General features: G+C 38.6%; 1 protein-coding gene across 1 annotated transcript in view; it reads left to right on the forward strand.

Moving 5' to 3' along the window:
• The window catches only part of LOC139759273 (ubiquitin carboxyl-terminal hydrolase 9X-like), a 144,189-nt gene that overhangs the window by 50,203 nt on the left and 74,346 nt on the right, over positions 1-19,640 (forward strand). The window contains exons 22-26 of the mRNA XM_071681418.1: positions 799-917; positions 1,741-1,895; positions 5,274-5,425; positions 8,488-8,657; positions 16,519-16,681. Of these exons, the coding sequence (XP_071537519.1) occupies positions 799-917; positions 1,741-1,895; positions 5,274-5,425; positions 8,488-8,657; positions 16,519-16,681 (759 nt within the window). The remainder of the gene's footprint in view (positions 1-798; positions 918-1,740; positions 1,896-5,273; positions 5,426-8,487; positions 8,658-16,518; positions 16,682-19,640) is intronic.

A 19,640-nucleotide genomic window follows, 5' to 3' on the forward strand; every position in this document is an offset into this window, starting at 1 on the left:
TGGTAGGAAATGGAACTATGTCTGAGGAGGAAGATGTCTAGTCTTGAATACAGGGGGGAAGAGTGTTAGCCCCACTATTAGTAATAATGATATCATACATCAACTGTAAAATGAAGGAAATCATAGTAAGGAGCTTTGTAGATGACATCAGAGTAAGCTCAAAATGAAAAACAAAGCTCTTTACTATGCTTTGCTTTGAAATTTAACAAGAGACTTGTTAAGAATGAAGTTTAGAAGTACTTTCATAGTATGGGAATTGTAGATGAGTTGGATAAAATGAATGTAAACATAGTTGATGCATACAGCAAATGTAAATTTAAATAGTTGTATGATCGTAGAGAATTTTCCAGAGGTGGGGCCCGCATGGGTGTAAAACTCCCTCTACAGTGCATATAGGTAATTACACACATCACCACCACACTTTTTAACTACTCTTACACACATCACTTCCTATGTATTCCCTGCATGTCATAAAAGGTGACAAAAAGGGGTGGGAATGGGGGCTGGAAGTCCTTCCCTCCTGTTTAACCTTTCTAAAACAAGGAGCAGAGAAGGGAGCTAAGTGAAGCTTTTTCCCTCAATAGCTTGGTCATCTGTTCTTGATGTTACCTCACTTACATGGGAAATGGCAAATATGTATGAAAAAATCACTGCCATACTTCTTGACTGACCTGTGGTCCTACTCACTGGCAGAAAGTATTTCAAGAGCTCCATAAAAAGTGATCAGAGGGAAGGAAGGTAAGTTGAGGTATCCAGAATAGTTATATCTTAACTTGTTTTCTATTTTTTTCTTTGCAGTTAACAATCTTCAAGCAATATGCCTGGAGCATGCTAAGATTGGGGATCAGAGCATGTCCCCTTCCTTAGAAAGCATTGTATTTTCATCATCACCATCGCAGGTCCTTTATAACTTACAGGTATGTCTTGTATTGGTTCTAGTTGGTATTGTGCTGAGGTTGTTTTATTATGATTGGTATATTAAGCTTATTTAGGAGATAAAGGTAACTCAAGAAATAGCGTGAAAGTGCTTCAGATCTCTCTTATATTTTGGTAGTGGATGAGAGGTATGGACTAAGAGTGCTGAGATAAACAAACATTAAAATAAAAGGCCTGTACTGATATGAATGTAGAACACATAAACAGTGAATTTTGGATGACATTAGTGAGTATTCAGTCGCTGGTTAAAGGCAGTTAGCCCTAATTCTTTGGCTGCTTAAGTATAACATTTTCAGGCTATTGCTTATAACTTTATCCCTGGTAATGGGTAGCATGCAGTTTTTTAGTGTGATAAATTACAGTTGAAGTGTTGGAAAACTAAAGATCATAGGAAAATTGATAAAGTGATTAATGACATACCTCAGACATATTCATAGTCATAAACACATTTTAATGTGTTGTATGGAACTTGCATTCTTTTCCTTGGTACCAGGTCTCAGAGTTCAGAGGGCAAAAACATATAGCTTATACATATTTGCATGTTTATGATTAGCTTTTATTCTAGCTTGCTCACCTTTCACCTGTTATTTTGAACTGATTAGATTAAATAGTTAACTCCTACTTGTTTTGAAAATCACTTTGGGTAAATATGCTGCTGCCTTTTGCTGGGGCTGCATTTGGGAAATTTTGTAAAGATACATACTGTGAAGGAATTCAGAGTTGAAATTCAGTTAGATCAACTGTATTATAAATGAGTGTGATGTTTAACTGAAGAATGATTTTCCTTTCATTTGTCTTTTGTAGGCTCTGTACTCCCTCCTTATGCCTGCTCACAACCCAATGTCAGACAAGGCATTAGAGTTCCAGTACAACTTCATGAAGAGTGGTGGTGTGAAGCTTATTATTGATATGCTGGCAAAGAACAACTTTCTGTCAAATACTGACATGCCTACTAAAAGGTAGTGTATTCATGATTTATCCTTTGAATTCTGCTGGAAGTAAATAATGTTTAACTCTTGGCCTGGAAAACAGCTGTAGAGAAAGATGTGACTTACTGAGAACATATTATTTGAATGAATCATAGCAATCTCATGTTATTCATATCTTCCATTTTATTTAGTTATAATGTATTCTTAATGATTGTTTAATATTACTCTGTAGATATCATTACACAATTCTATTTCAGTGGTGCTGAAACTAAGTACAGCAATAAATTTCTTTGTAAATATATATGCCACTTTATTTGATAGTTCTGAAACAGGTTTCTTAGTGTGTCATGAGTGATGACTTCAATCCTTTGGAAACTGTAATGGTTATGAAAGTATAACAGTATTTATACTTATAGATGCTGATAAACTCAGGTGTTTTATGAACATAACAGAGGATGCTTGAAGGATGCATGCTTTGTGTCTTGTCCATTTAAGACAGCTAAACCATGGCAAGGAAAACCCAGCTGCCTGATAGATTACTCCATTTACAACCTCTGAAAACAAATGAAAAGAATAGTCATGTCTTTCCATTGGCATTACCAAGGTTATATCATGTATGCTTGATAACTGGCAAAAAATCCTAGCCAGTGGTCTTGTAAGGTTGAATTATGGATCAGTATTATTAGGGCAATCATTGTAAGCTGATGGGTTATTTTGGGAGAAAAGTTTTGTTCATAAAAACTGCAAAAGTAACTTTCGGCTCAGGATATTTATTTATGTATTTATTTATTCTGACTGGAAATTGCTGAACCCCAAATGTGGTTAGTCAAAGTTTTCTAATTTGGTTGATTCAGTGAAGCATGGAAAAGAGTAGTCTCAGTCTCTCATAAAAATGTTTTGAAACTTCATTCAACTGATTCAACAGCATGAATTAGATGTGACTCAAGTTATAGAGGAATTAAAACCTGCTCTTCATCATTTTCATTTGAAAATCTGCTTATTTTTTAAGACTCTCAGTCACAATTTCATATTGTCATTCAGAGAAGCACATTGACCTCTTTCAGCTGATTTAAGAGCATTATTACAATAAGAAATAGTGCAGATTGATAACTTTACCGCAGTGTTGAGGAAAAAATTGAGAGGTTCCTTGTTTTAAGGTAGATTAATCCCTGAACCAGGGCATGTGAAACATCTTTGGTAAACCATGGAAAGGTCTGTGGGGCCTGGATGTGGATAGGGAGCTGTGATTTTGGTGCATTACACAAGACAGCTAGAGACTAAGCGTGAATTGATGTGGCTTTTTTTGTGCTAACCTGGTGCTGCCTGACTGAAGCAAGGGGTAGTGATGCTGTTTCCTTTGTGTTGGGCTGGTGCTGGGAATGGATAAAGGCAAGCATGAATATGTACATGTGTATATATGTATATGTCTGTGTATGTATATGTTGATATGTATATGTACATGTATGGGCATTTATGGATGTATATGTATATCCCTGGGGATAGGGGAGAAAGAATACTTCCCACGTATTCCCTGCATGTCGTAGAAGGCGACGAAAAGGGGAGGGAGCGGGTGGCTGGAAATCCTCCCCTCTTGTTTTTTTCAATTTTCCAAAAGAAGGAACAGAGAAGGGGGCCAGGTGAGGATGTTCCCTCAAAGGCCCATTCCTCTGTTCTTAACGCTACCTCGCTGACGTGGGAAATGGCGAATAGTACGAAAGAAAAAAGAAAGATGTATATATGAGCGGATGGGGCATTCTATGTTTGTTTCCTGGTGTTACCTTGCTGATGTGGGAAATGGCAATCAAGTATAATAAAAAGAGATATGTATATATATTTATTTTATTTTGCTTTGTCGCTGTCTCCCATGTTAGCGAGGTAGCGCGAGGAAACAGACGAAAGAATGGCCCAACCCACCCACATACACATGTATATACATACATGTCCACACTTACATATACATAACTATACATCTCAACGTATACATATATATAATTCATAGTGTGCCCTTATTCATTCCCATTGCCACCCCGCCACACATGAAATGACAACCCCCTCCCCCTGCATGTACACGAGGTAGCGCTAGGAAAAGACAACAAAGGCCACATTAGTTCACACTCAGTCTCTAGCTGTCATGTATAATGCACCAAAACCACAGCTCCCTTTCCACATCCAGGCCCCACAGAACTTTCCATGGTTTACCCCAGACGCTTCACATGCCCTGGTTCAATCCATTGACAGCACGTCGACCCTGGTATACCACATCATTCCAATTCACTCTATTCCTTGCACGCCTTTCACCCTCCTGCATGTTTAGGCCCCGATCACTCAAAATCTTTTTCACTCCATCTTTCCATTCATTCTCTCCATGTGACCAAACCATTTCAAAACACCCTCTTCTGCTCTCTCAACCACACTCTTATTACCACACATCTCTCTTACCCTTTCATTACTTACTCGATCAAACCACCTCACACCACATATTGTCTTCAAACATCTCATTTCCAACACATCCACCCTCCTCTGCACAACTCCATCTCTAGCCCAGGCCTCGCAACCATATAACATTGTTAGAACCACTGTTCCTTCAAGCATACCCAGTTTTGCTTTCCGAGATAATGTTCTCGCCTTCCACACATTTTTCAATGCCCTCAGAACTTTTGCTCCCTCCCTCAACCAGTGACTCACTTCCACTTCCACGGTTCCATCCGCTGCCAAATCCACTCCAAAATATCTAAAACATAAATATTATGGACAAATTTCAAAAGTGAAGTTCAACTTTGACATGTGTAGCATACAATTAGTAAACTCAGATGGCCAGCTTCAGTGCACCGTCATTAGGCAGCAGTATTTATGCATTGCTCCTGCTCAGCATGCTATCATACTATCATCTCTTTTTTTTTTTCATTCTTTAAGGCTCAATCACCTGTTTTACACAATACCTTGCTCATACAGGAAATAGCGAGCAAGTATAGAAAAGAAGTCGCTACATAATGGGTTTCTTAAGTGGTTTAATCAAGATATCTGTAGTCTTGATAGTATGCTGAGCAGGAGCAATGCATAAATATTGCTGCCTAATGATGCTGCACTGAAGCTGGCCATTTGAGTTTACTAATTGTATGCTACACATGTCAAAGTTGAACTTCACTTTTGAAATTTATTCATAATGTTTATGTTTAACATACAATATTCCATTGAAAAGGTACTGTAATAGCATATTATCATGCATATATGTATATTATTGGTCAAGTTTATTTCATGTATAATACATTGCCTTGCAGGAGAATGACTCATGCTCAATCTGCAGTAACACTTCTTTTGTAGTGCATTTGTGCTTCTGTGTGTTACAACTGGTATAAGAACTCTGCAGGTATTCACAAGCTTTACTGATAATGGTCTTTGTATTTTTAGGTCAGCCTTCTTGGTGGTGCTAAAGCTAGCAAAATTGGCCTTTGTGACTGTTGGTTATGCTATCGTTAATGTTGTAGCAGGCTCTGTCACATCTGGTGGTACAGCAGCCATAAACAGTAATGGTGGAACTGAGGAAACGTCATTGTCATCAGGTATTTATTGAGTGATTTTTACCTTTTTACAGTTTTTTGCGTTTAGAAAGAATGGGGAGAGAGTAGGCAGTAGTTGCTAGGCAGTCACCAACTAGACAGATATTTATTGGTACTCCCTGTGTGAGTGAGACAAAGAAAAACCAGTTACCTGGGTCGTAGGAATGCAACTTGACAACTGCTGGAGAACTGGCTTATTACACACCCATTACGAACTCTCCTGATATCCAGGTTGGTATTACCAGTAATATACTTCCATGGTCGGTGGCTTCCTACCAACTATTATGTACTCTTAACCTGTTCAGTACAAATAGGTTGTTACATACAGTAGATGAAAAGTTCAGAGCATACAGGAACAGTGCTTATTGGCACAAAGTGAGATTATAGAAATACAGAAACTCAGAAGTTGAAGAATCAAAACTATTAGACATGGTCTTAAAGTGGGTGGCATCAGTGTTAAAGAGATTAATAAACCAGGAGGCAGACTTTTTTTTTTCTTTTTTTTCAATTAGATATCAAACACCAAACAGTGAGGATAGGATAGAGGTTAGAAATGCTTATTTTAAGATTGATGAGAGCTATGAGTTTGTCCACATGCCCAAACCACCTCAAAGTATTATGTTTCACCCATTTAACCACTCCACAATTTACTCTCTTTGCATTCTTGCCATACCACATGTCTCATGCACCCTTCCATTTCTTTCTTCATTTCATCTAGTCACACCACATGCTCTTCTCAAATAGCTCATTTCCACAGCCTGGATTCTTGACCTCTGTGTGTCATTCCATGTCCATGTTTGGCTGCAAAGGCAAGGGTTGAGAGGACTGTGCTATCCCTTAATCCTCTCTTCACTTCCATACTTATACTTCTACCCTTCATTGTTCTGTTTGAGGGACCCAATGACTCTTCTACCCTGTACTGCTCTCTACCCTGTCTCTCCTTCCATATCACCACACTTACCCAAGACAGTTCGTGGATACTGAAGTTCCCTCGCTTCTTCTGGTCCCCACCCCATATCCACATCACAATTTAGTGCACTTTCTTCCTTCACTCTTTATGGTTTTGCAAAATCTATACTTTCCTTCAGTTTCCTTTCAGACACCATTACTTTATTTTTATTTGCATTTACTTTAAATATCCTACACTTACACACATCATAAAACACACAACCTTCTTCAACTCCTCTTCACTCTCCACAAACAACACAGTATCATCCAAAAGCATGCTTGCCACTAGCCACCATATGCCACCGCCACACCCCATCTCTGCATTCATTTACATCCACACTATACTGTCATACATAAAGCACCAAAACCAGAGAATACTATTCACAACTAGGCTCCATAGACCTTTTCATGGTTCCCCAACTGCTTCCTTTTTCCAGGCCCAGTCCATAGAGATCATGTAATCCCCTGTATACCACAGCACTCCAGATCACTGTAACCCTTCCAAATGTCACACCCTCTTCCGTGTTCAGCCCTTGATCTCTCACTCCATCCTTCCACCACCTTGGTTCCCCCTTTTCCTTGTCCCATCCACATCTAACATTTATACCTTCTTATTCATCCCCTCCATATTTGCGTACCATTTCAGCACCTTGGTTTACCCCTTTTCCTTGTTCCATCCACATCCAGCATGTATACTTTCTTATTAATCCTCTCCAAACCATTCCAGCACACTTTTATTGCACACAGACTCTTTCTACTACACTTCCTTCTTGCCCTACCATTGCTCATTTAATCTACCCTCACACTGCATTCTGTCCTTAGACACCTCATTTCCAACATTCCCACCCTCCTTACATTTTTATTGAAGGCCTTTGTCTTGTATCCATACAACAATGACGGGACTAATATACCATCAGAGATATGCATCTCTTTCCTAAAAGACAATGACCTCTTTCAACACATTCCATAGTGCGTCCAAGCCTCCTTGCCTCCTTACTGACTTTATTGTTCACTTCAGCTACTGTGGTTCCACTTGCATCCGTGTTCAGTCTTAGGTATTTAAGATACTCCACCTCTTCCATGTTGCCATATCTACTCTCAGGTATTTATGATACTACACTTCTGCCATCTCCATATTTGTAAACATATAGAGTGGATGACAAAGAAGGTGTACATGTCAGAAGTGGAGAGAGCAGAAAAAAAGGGAAATTGATTTGGAGGTGGAAGGATTGAGTGAAAGATGCCTTGAATGTTTAGGGCCTGAACAAGCAGGAGGGCATGCAGGGACGCAGTGAACTGGGGCAGTTTGGTAATTAAGGGATGATGCTCTGTCAGTGTACTGAACCAGGGCGCAGTTTGGTAATTAAGGGATGATGCTCTGTCAGTGTACTGAACCAGGGCATGTGAAGCAGTTAGGAGAAACCACAGAAAGGTCTTTGGAACTGGGTTCTAGATAGGAGGCTCTATCTATGGTGCATTATACATGGCAGCTAGAGAGTGGTTATGAGTGAATGAAGCCATTTCTTCATCTGCTCCCTGTCTTCCTTGCTAATGTAGGAAACAGAGAACATGTATGAAAAGAAATAGAAATGCTATTTACAGAGTCTGTGGACTCTGCGTGCATGAGATTATACTACAGGTGAAAAGTCACCTTTGTTAAGGCTTCTTGCTCCAAAGGAGTATATCATTTTTATGCTGCTGGAAGTAATGCAGCCTTGGAGCAGCAGGAGCTCCAAGAAAAGTGGTCCTGGAGTAATTCCTGGACCATTTCAAGAGTAGGGTCCTTGGACAACTCCACTTGCTCAAGGTTACATCATTAGCGGAAAGTTACATTTGGCAAGGCTGCATCATCATCATTTGATGAGAAAGAGTAAAGTCTTGTCATAAAACTTTTTGCTTGAAAGGAGTCCATGTTGTCCATGCCAGTGAGTGTAGGGCAGCTTAGAGCTGCATTACCTGGAAAAAGTGTCCTTGATAACATCCGGACCCATTTAGAAAGAGATCAAAAGGGTGATTATGAATAAAGAGAATAGATATATCATTGATATAATCAGTCTTGGTCTAGGTCTTGACTAAATGTAGGGCAGCTATTTTACTTGTATTTTTCTTTATTGCAGGTGGAAGCAGCTTAGCAGCTTCTACTCACACCCAAGCTCTAGTGTTACAAGAAGCTCTACACCATATTCCAAACCCAGCATCGGATTGTATGGTGCGGAATGTGGCTTCCCGTCTTGCTCAATCACTTCACGACCAGGTCACTATCACGTCATGCCTCTGGGCGCACTTTGTAAGATCACAGGGAATTATGTATGTGTGTTGAATTTGATGACAAACTGTAACCATAAAATGCCTTTTTTTTTTTAACACAGTAACTACACTGACATCTAGAATTATCATGAAATGTTTGATGTTACTAATTTTCTTCATAGTAGTTGGATTACCTTTCCTCGTACGTTTTATAATCATCTTGATTACAGTATTAGATTTCACTCTTAAGATTTTTCAGTTGTTAAAAGCATAAGAATTTAACTGGTAGATTAACGGTCCACACAGTTTATTTTTAATATCTTATGCATGATATGTATGCTATGATGTGATGCATAGAAATCATGCCCACAATTATATCATTGTACATCTTTAGAACATGCCGTTCTTCTTCTACTCCTCGTGCTGCCTCACTGATGCAGGAAACAGTGGACAAGTGTGAAAAAAAATCTTCTAAGGTTCACCTGTATTTTGTTTTGTCCTTAAATTCCTTATATGTAGTTTTTTCTGTTATTTGACATACATCTATTACCACTCAAGTAATCTCCAATTTACTAATTGTGTTTTCATTGCTGAAGGTTTTTACTGTATGAGACTTTTAGCCAGATGCCCACCCCTTCATTAGCAGCTTCTAAATTTTATTGACCACAAGGGAGACATGGATTATGGCTAGGGATGTTTCAAATGAAGATTATAGAGGAATGAATTGGGATTGAATGCAGTGCAAGTATTTTGAGTATGTTAATGAATCACCTTACATGCAGTATGTAAAACTTAAAAGCATGAAGCACTTATAATTGTGGAAGTTCTTGTTTGACTTTTAACTTGCTGGACATTGATTGATGTTAAAACAATGGGATGAAATGATTTAGCAGAAGCTCTGCAAACTTAATCCACCCCATTGGATTGGGAGTAGAGAGAGCATGATAGATTGAAATTCTTAAATTGTATTTGGTGTCAATACTTAAGCTTTCTATATTCCTCCAATTTCATAGTATATCATTTTATCAGATACCTATTTGAAGTCATTTGTGCACTGGAATTATACCTTTAACTTTGTGTGTTTGTGTAAATTAATAAGCTTTTTTCTTTTATTTATTTGTGCATTTTGGAAAGGGATTACCACAGTCATAGGGCCAAACTTTTAAACTCCCTTTAGCATTACAAACATTTAATTTGTGGATCTTTGCTGAATATGATATACTTTGGTTTTGGTACATTTTCATGGTGGTTAAAGACTGGATATTCGCCAATGAGACCATTTCTTAGTTATTTTTGGTACTTACTATATTTATTATTTTGTTATACTTTGTTGCTGTCTCCCGTGTTAGCAAGGTAGCGTAAGACAGACGAAAGAATGGCCCAACCCACCCAGATACACACATATATATACTTTCTTACTAAGGTTGGAAATACAGTTGAATATTAAAAGGTATAAGCTTCATATTATCTTCATGGACAGTTTCATCAGATGGCTTTTTCCATTCATCCACCATTTTCTTCATATCGAGGTGTTTCTCCAGTTTTCTTAGTTTTCCCCCTTTCCTAATTTGCTGTATTCCTGCATCAGCATATTCATGTGTTTTTCCTGTCACAGAAACTAAGCACCGTTATTTCTAACACAGCCTTTGTTCTGTTTAGTTGGACTTCTGTATTGGTATTTAGGTTGATTCGAAAATGGATGCTTCTAAACACCAAAACCCCATAGGTTAGTATATTCAAAATTCATGCCAAGTTTGATCAGACGTTACAGGAATACCTGTTGTGTTTACCTCCCACTGGCAGATTATATGCCATTGTTCTGTCTGATCATGCTGTAATGAAGATTGGTACTTTTCTCCCATATTTGTCATGTTCTGACAAATACTGCCCTTATAATAGCATCCAGAAAGGATATGAGTGACCTGCTAGCTGGTGTTTCATATTTATGATGCTTATGGAGAAAGAAAGGCATTATTAACACAATAGAGAAATAAAGAATTTCAGTAACTGCCTCACCAGTTGCAGCTGTTTGATCTGGCAAACTATCATTCATCAGAGCAATAACTTGTTGGCAAGTGGCAGAGTCACTAAGGCATATGCAGTGTTGTATACATTGGGCACTAAGAAATACATGAAATTATGTATATAAAACAAAAACAAAAAGTTTTGAAAATGGTACAGTTTACAGCAATAGCAAGTGATCTCTGTGGTGAGTGATTGTATACTAACAAGAGGCTGCATTCCAGCAGCAGCCAGTTTGACAAGCCTTATGATGGATGTATGACCTGAATTGCTTACTTCAGTACATTGTGCTATGAATATTATGCTTTTGAGAAGAGGAGTAGCAGGTAAAGTTGTTTAAATACCTTTCAAGATATCTTCCCCATCCTGCCTAGATATTATTAGGGCAATGTGTCCTTCCCTGTGAAAACATATTTAAAATTTAGCTCCTCACATGTCTCACCATCATCCTTACTTGTTTATCCCTGTGAATCCCTTAGCTTGACTTGGCTCTGAATGAACTGAAAAGAAATTTTAGATTGTCTTTTGCTGTATGCATGATACTGCTTTCAAACTTTCTCTGCTAATCTTGCCTTATAGTTTAGTACGCATTTCTTGCTCTCTTATATCATTCATATGCTTAGCAGCTACAGTATCATCTGTTTAATCCCCTCAGCACAACTTGTATCTCTGACTTTTATTGACTTTATTGAACCTTGTCTCACAGAGGTGCTTCTTGGGCAAATTAATAGATTGTTTTGAAATACTTAAAGGATTCAACAACATTGTTATTGAACATTTCTTTATAGTAGCGCCAGCATTACTGATGAGAGGAAGTTAAGGAATATATGTCATTGGTCATGGGATGCATGACATATTCATATTCATTCTACCTTATGACTCTCCTATAAAAATTCTCACTAGGCTTATTAGTTATGTAAGGTATTTTTCTACCTGTTTTCCTGCCAGCATGTGCTGGAGGGAGTGGAGGGTCTCTGCTTACAAAGGAACCTTTTCATCTCTCTCTCTCTCTCTCTCTCTCTCTCTCTCTCTCTCTCTCTCTCTCTCTCGTGTTAAGGTCAGACCACCTCAGTTGGACCTTGTGTCTGTGTGGTTTGTGTATGTGTGTAACTATGTAACTCTTTCTTGACCTTTCTCCCATTTACATCTAATGGAACCCATATTCTGAGTCCTCCATTATATATTTCTTGGAACCTTTTAAATTGTTAGTCCGTGCTCCAGTTTTGGGACTCCCTATCCCAATTTTTATTCCCAAAGAACATGATCAGCTGTACATAGTTGCCATTGCCATATTTCCACTGTAAGTCCTGTCCTCTTCCCGATCCCCCTATTCTTTTCTCTTCAACCATATAATCAAAATCAAGCAGCACATGATCACTTTTCTAATTAGTGTATCATGTTTGATATGTGTTTCCATACTGTATGTAAAAGCAAGGTCTAGCAGAGATGGTGTATCAGCACCTCTGGTTCTTATATGCCTTGTGATATGTAGTGCAGCAAATTTTCCTTTATATATTCTGGGAACTTGGGTTTTCATGTCTCTGTCTTATTATCAGTAGCGAGTCATTGTTATCAGCTTTGAGATATGTAAATAAAGATTGCTAAAAGATGAACCAAAAGAAAGTAAGGACAAAGCCAGAATTTCCCAGCTTTTGCTTTTGTAGGGGAGAAGAATTCTACTTCTGTATTCCCTGCATGTCGTGAAAGGGGATTGAAGGGGGCAGTGGTTGGGGGCTGGAACCTCCCTCATGTATTTCTGATTCTAAAGAAGGAACCGAAAGAGGAGCCAAGCAGGGACTGTTCATCCTCCTTGAAGGCTCAGGCCGGAGTGTCTAAATATGTGTGAATGTAAGTGGGATGAGAAGAGAGGAGAGATAGGAAGTATGTGTGAGGAAAGAAACCTGGATGTTCTGGCTATTCACTGGTCGCCTCAGCCCAAAGATGATGAGATGCCAGCAGGCCAAAATATCTCTTTGCTGGCACAAAAATGTATTTATTTTGGACTTTACATGGTTAGATTTACTTTTAGAATATTTATCTCATTCTATAGGATGAAAATATTTTTTTTTATAAAACTTGTAAAGCAAGTTGCACAGAATACTGAGAGGTTAGAGGGTTAAGGAATATAATACTAATTAATCCTGACCTCCTTGAGCTAGAAGTGGGAGTGTTGTTCCTCCCTCTGGCCTACTATGAGCTCTTTCTCTGTCTTCTTTTGGTTTTCACTCATGACAAACACTCCTTTGAATTCTCTTCTTTGGCAGAGTTATTGGCCTGCTTAGCACCTCTTGGCTACACATCTCCACATCACAGGTAATCCTCAGTGGCCATCCTTTGTTGTCTTGCCTGTATTTACCGATTCTCCTGTTTTCTTTATTTTTAGACTTGCATTTTGCAAGTACATCTTGTCAAGTTGGTTTTTGACATTTTCCTCATCCTTGGCATCCCTTCCCTCTTTGTTTGGGAAATGGTCCCCTTCAAACCCAAAGATCATGGACTTGTATCAGATAACCTCTTCTGCACAACATGAGTAGTGGTTCACCTTTGTTTTATATCTTGTAATTGTGCAGTTTTCTTCTTTCTCATCTTTTATATTACCTAGAATATCTCTATTCATCATTGCACGACTATTTTAAATGATGTTTGCCCTCGTAAGTATTACATTCATTGCTCCACACACTTCCGTAACTGTCCTCTTTTCAGACTGCATACAGCCTTGTCTATGGCTTCATGCAATGTATCAATTTCTGTATTTGGTTCTGAATCATCAGACTTATGCTCCACTTCAATTACCTCTACTTTGTGGCTTTCCTACTCAGCCCTAGGAACCCTTCATTGTTCATTGTTCTTAAAACACTGGGCAGACTGCTTTCCTGATATATCTTGACCCTTTTCAGGGAGACCCCATATTTATGCATACCCAATATAAAAGCATTTTCCAGTTTATTTTGCAGCAATTTTTTTAATGCTTATAATGATCTCCATTACTTTTTGTGGTCCTTTACAGTGACACCAATTTCTTCACCATATCCTCAGGTGGATTAAGTAATCCCTAACTCACTGGGTTCACTTTATGTGAATGCATAGTCAAAGAACTTATTAACACCAGAAATACTGTATGAATGGTGCAGTTCAGAATTGAATGATATATATAGAACAGCAAGTGCCTCATCTGAGAATTTTTGGCACACTTCTATGTTGCCTTGCTTAGTGAGAAGTATGGTGCCTTGCGATGTGAGAAATACTGTCCAGACACCTTAAGACCTTCCCACTGGATGTACTAAGAAACTCGTTCACATTGTACATCCACTGTTCATGGAGGCAAGTTCTTAATGCTCAGTGCCTTTTCTATTATTTCTGTAGGCCATGCATTCCCCAAACGCACAACAGGTGGTTCATCTTTGTCCACTTTTTTTAACATCCACTTTTCAGTAAACATCAAAATACCATCCACCTGTTGAAACCATAGGTTGTAAGGTGTTGTGATGTGTGTGTGTGTGTGTGTGTGTGTGTGTGTGTGTGTGTTCCTTATGGTAGTTGCATTGTGAGCATGAAAGAGCTTAGGTATATTGAAACTGTTTGTAATGTTGTAGTGATAGTTGTTATTCAGAATGTAAGTGAACTAGTGTGACTTGTGTTTGTCGGGAGTATGGTTTTTGAGGGGTGTATAGATGTACGTCTGGTGTGTTAGAGGAAGACCGAGTTAGGATTGTTTATTGCTTGTCAAATTATTTCATAATGTTGTGTTTTGTCAGTGTTATAAGTGTTGAAGATTGGGGATCTTCAATTGAAGATTACCATAGTATGAGGCAGGAGTAAGCTTTTTGTTTTTACTTGAGAGTTGGTTGTTAGTTATAGTGTGGTTTGGGTGGGAGCAGTCTAGTGCTTTTGCATAGTACTGAGTACTGAACGTGTTGAGGTGAGACTGTATTGGGAGGATCTTTGTTTCACTGTGAAGATGTTAAATGTTTGTGGTAGCTAGGCCGCTGGCAATTGTTCTGGGTGCACTAATTTTTGTAGTTTGCAGCTTTGTTGTATTTGCTTTTGAGAGGGTGGACGACCAGGCAGATGAGGCATAGTTTATAAAGCGGAGCAGATGTATTGTTTGTATAAGAATTTGAGGGTATCTTTTTTAGTCCACATCTAGTGGTGGTCAGTGTTCTGAGAGCATTTAGAGTATGTGTTGCTTTTTTGTTGACATTGTTTGGAGCTTGTTGTGTATGTTGTATTTGACCTAGAATGATTGGTGTTTTGCTCTGTAGAAGAGACTATCCATTCAAGGTCACTAGAGGATGTAAGCTGGATTTGTGTTTGTTTTTGGATTATAAGTGTGATTGAAAACTTTTGTGCCAATGTAGATATTCTGTTGTGGGCAAATCATTGTTCCAGTTATGTAATTTCATGTTGCATGTTTGATGTTGCTATTGTGGTGTCTGGTTATTGTGATGTAGTTGAGGCCATCTGCATATGAAAAGACCTTCCCCCTTGACAGATTGAAGCCCACAATCTGTGAATTCTGAGCTCTTAGCAGCTGGGACTGAGTGGGTTGATGACATTATCTCTGTGGTCTCTGCTTAGTTGAAGGCAGACCATTACCAAGGTTGAGTGTTTCCTTGCAGGAAATACTGAGGATTGGAGAGGCCAAACCTTGAGGCATAGGTTAAAGTGGAACATGAATTTTTTATGTAAGATTTTGAGAAATATTTGTCTTGCCCAAATATAGTGGCAGTTAGTGTTGCTTTTGTGTTGATGTTATCAGTGTTGGTAGTGATTATTGTGTGTGTCATATGTGATACCTAGAATGGTTGGTGTTTTGCTCTGTGGGAGTGACTGTCTTTTCAAGGTTACTGGAGGGTGTGGGTTGGATTTATTTTTGTTTTGGGTTAACAGAGTGATTGAAGTCTTTTGTGGAGAAGTAGACATTCTGTTCTGGATGAGCCATTGTTCCAGTTGTGTAATGTAGTGCTGTTATGTTTAATGTTACTACTGTGTTACTACTAATGTTATCAGTGTTGGTAGTGATTATTGTGTGTGTCATATGTGATACCTAGAATGGTTGGTGTTTTGCTCTGTGGGAGTGACTGTCTTTTCAAGGTTACTGGAGGGTGTGGGTTGGATTTATTTTTGTTTTGGGTTAACAGAGTGATTGAAGTCTTTTGTGGAGAAGTAGACATTCTGTTCTGGATGAGCCATTGTTCCAGTTGTGTAATGTAGTGCTGTTATGTTTAATGTTACTACTGTGTTGTCAGGATGTTGTAACATGATTGTGGGGTGGTCTTCATTCAAAAAGACCTTCCTTTTTGAACTGACTGTGGCCACTTTCGGAGTGAATTCCACAATCTGTGAATTGTGAGCTCTTAACCGCTGGATCCAAGTTGGTTGATAACATCATCGTTGTGGAGGTCTCTTATTGGCTGAAGGCGGGCCCAAAACAAGCGAGCTGCCATTAACAAGGTTGTACATTTCCTCACTGGAAATACTGAGGATTAAAGGGTCCAAACCTTGATTTTCCGGAAGATATCCAAGACTCATGATCACAGGACATTGCCTTGGAGAGAAAATGTTTTGAAGTTTTCAAGACCTATCTGTTATGGCCTTTGAAAAAAAAATCAGCACAGTGTGGTCAAAAGCACAATGTTTCGATAAAGTCTGAGATGACCAGTTAACAGGAAGTAATTGTATAAGTGAAGAGATTGAAAGTTTTCTTGTTTATTGCATATGATTATACTTTGATTATGAGTATTTATTTATATTGCTTATATGTATATTGATTTTTCTTTATTACCTAATTGTCTTTCTTGCTTTAGTAAGGTAGTATATGAAGTACAGGGTAAGAGTAATCTCACTTGCACATAGTGAAATTTATTTTAATTCTACAGGTAACTGGTGTGGTTCCAGACATGAGTGTTGTTCGAGCTATTCTTAAAATAACTTGGGCATCTGCTGCAGGTCAAGTCCACCTCATCACCTCTTCATTAGATGAGATTGAAAAGGCAACTGAACGACCACCCACGAAACCCCCAGACCCGGAGGATTTACAAGGTAAAATCCCTCAACTATGAACAATTATTTTTAACAAGCAAAAACAGGTACATTGGTTTGGGAGTTAGTTGCTTGGGTCAGGAAGGCAGGAATTTAGAATTACTATTCTCTTAACTAGAATATTTTTGGCTTGACCCTTGGCAGTGAGCACCTAGTAAGGGTTCCATTCTATGTTTAGGTAGTCCATAGGTAGAGAAAGCAGATGGATTGAGTATAAAGCTATATACATATAAAGCTATATCCATTCACGGTCACTAGAGGATGTAAGCTGGATTTGTATTTGTTTTTGGTTTATAAATGTGATTGAAAACTTTTGTGCCAATGTAGATATTCTGTTGTGGACAAGTCATTGTTCCAGTTGTGTAATTTCATGCTGCATGTTTGATGTTGCTACTGTGGTGTCTAGTTATTGTGATGTAGTTGTGAGGCTATCTGCACATGAAAAGACCTTCCCCTTGTACAGCGTGAAACCCATTATACATGACAGCTAGAGACTGAGCGTGAACGAATTTGGCCTTTGTTGTCTTTTCCTAGCGCTACCTCGCGCATGTGCGGGGGGAGGGGGTTGTCATTTCATGTGTGGCGGGGTGGCGACAGGAATGAATAAGGGCAGACAGCATGAATTATGTACATGTGTATATATGTATATGTCTCTGTGTGTATATATATGTATACGTTAAGATGTATAGGTATGTATATGCGCCATGCATGGACGTGTATGTATATACATGTGTATGTGGGTGGTTTGGCCATTCTTTTGTCTGTTTCCTTGCACTACCTCACAACCGCGGGAGACAGCGACAAAGCAAAATGAATAAATATAAATTATAAATGAATATGAATATATATAATAACATATGTGAGCAGGTGAAGCTACAGCTTATGGGATTTTAGATGGAAAATTGAATCTTTTTAGGACAGTGGTGTTGTTGGTCCTGAACATGAGTAAAATGGTTGGTAATTATTTCTGAGATCATTAAGAATTGAAAATATGTGGGTTTGGCTGAGAACAGACTTTTAGTTTAATATGGAATTTTGAATGCATGTAATAGAGATATGAAAAGATTCTGTTAAAACAAGAGTAAACATTTAATTCTTTAAGAAAAATTTTATATAAGGAAAGGTATTAGTTTAATGATGTTTAGCTGGAGAATTAGGAGAAAGACAGCAGATGTGAATTGATGAGGTCAGTAGGGAGAGTGGGGATTGTGTTAGGGGCTAGTACTGCAGCTGTCTTATTTATCCTTATTTGGCAGCAGAGTCAAGCAGGATCCTAGAGATTCTTTGGACTGGATATCATCAGTAACGGGTGCCTTATACAAATTAACAATTCTCCTATCTATATTTGTAACTGTATAAGGTGAGAGAGAGTGAAAGCAGAAGGTGCAAAAGAGAATAGTTTTATGATGCATAGAATCGAAGACAGATAGAGAACGTATGTAAGTAAATGAGATGATTTTTTTGTGTCTTCCTAGCACTTCCTCACTAAGGCAAAAACCTTGAGCAAGTATGAAAGAAGCTAAAACTAGCAGTTTTGACACAGGAGGGATTTAGGCATTAGTTTAATGCCCAAAGGTCTGGACAGTCTTGCTTTGATGGGCATTTCTTGTCTGAAGCCTACAAAGGTTTTTCAAGAATAGGCATGGGTAGAGAGCCAGATTGTAGAAAAGAGTTAGGATCATTAGAAGGGCCAATACTGCTATGCCTGAGCTCTTACCTTCATTTGCAGCAGAGTCAGACAGGGTGTTCCAGTTTGTAATCACAGACTTGTACAATATAAGTAGAGCGATCTACACCAGTCAAAACCTTTCTTCCTCTTGTCACACAAACTTTGTATCAAACATAGTTGTTAATGAACTTCTAAATTTCTTATGCATTTATACTTTTGTTTCTCATTAAAAGTTTTGTCTTTTCCCTTCTGCTTGCATTTTTAGTGCTTTGCAACTTGCTATCTTTCCATTATAAACTCCCCATATCACCTTTATATCATTATCCTTGATATTGAATATTGTCTTTGTATGAATTTCTCAGCAGTGTCCTCATTTCTTCAACCCCAGCATTATTAATGGGTCTCGGAAGTGAGTCATTGGGCTTTGCGGAACGTGTGGGAAGAGAAGGTGTTATTTGGGAGGGTGAAAATGGGCATGTTTGACAGTATAGTAGTCCCACTGGTGTTTTATGGATGTGAGGCACAGGCTATAAATGAGAATGTGCACAGGAGGTTGGAAGTGTTGGAAATGAAATGTTTGAGGTCAGTATGTTCATGTGAGGTGGTTTGATGGAGTAAGTAGTAAAAGGGTAAGAGAGAGAGGTTTGTAAATAAGAAGAATGTAGTTTTGCTGAAATGATTTGGACATATGGAGAGAATGAGGGAGGAGAGGTTGACAGAATGGGGAGACCAAACTGGTGATAGAAGGATGGAGTGAAATAATTTTGAGGTCAGGACCTTTGCATTAAGGAGGATGAAAGGTGTGCTGTGCACAGAGTAGAGCTGAATGATGTGGTATACAAGGAATGCTTTGTTGTCATTTGATTGAACCAGGGCGAGTGAAGCACATAGGGGAAACCATAGAAAGGTCCATGGTAACTGGTTGTGGATGGGGGCTATGGTTTTGGTGTATTGCACATCATAGCTAGAGAATGGACATGAGTGAATGCAGCCTTTCTTTGTTCATTTCTGGTGCTACCTTGCTGATACAGGAAATGGCAGACAAGAATTAAAGAAAAGAAAGAAGAAAGATAACTACATCAACTGTGCAACACCCCCAACTTTTGGAAAGTAGACTCAGTGATGTTGAATGTGAGAGGTCTCCAGGATAGAGAAAAGAATATGGTTATGCTAGACATGTTTGTTATATCAGGGCTGAAAATTGGTGTTTTTGAACTGGAACAGTGGGAAAATGATGACATTTAGAAAGAGACATTGGGAGCAGTTGTTTTTTAGCACAGTTGAATATTA

This window comes from Panulirus ornatus, chromosome 32, assembly GCF_036320965.1.
Source record: "Panulirus ornatus isolate Po-2019 chromosome 32, ASM3632096v1, whole genome shotgun sequence".
NCBI classification, from domain to species: domain Eukaryota; kingdom Metazoa; phylum Arthropoda; class Malacostraca; order Decapoda; family Palinuridae; genus Panulirus; species Panulirus ornatus.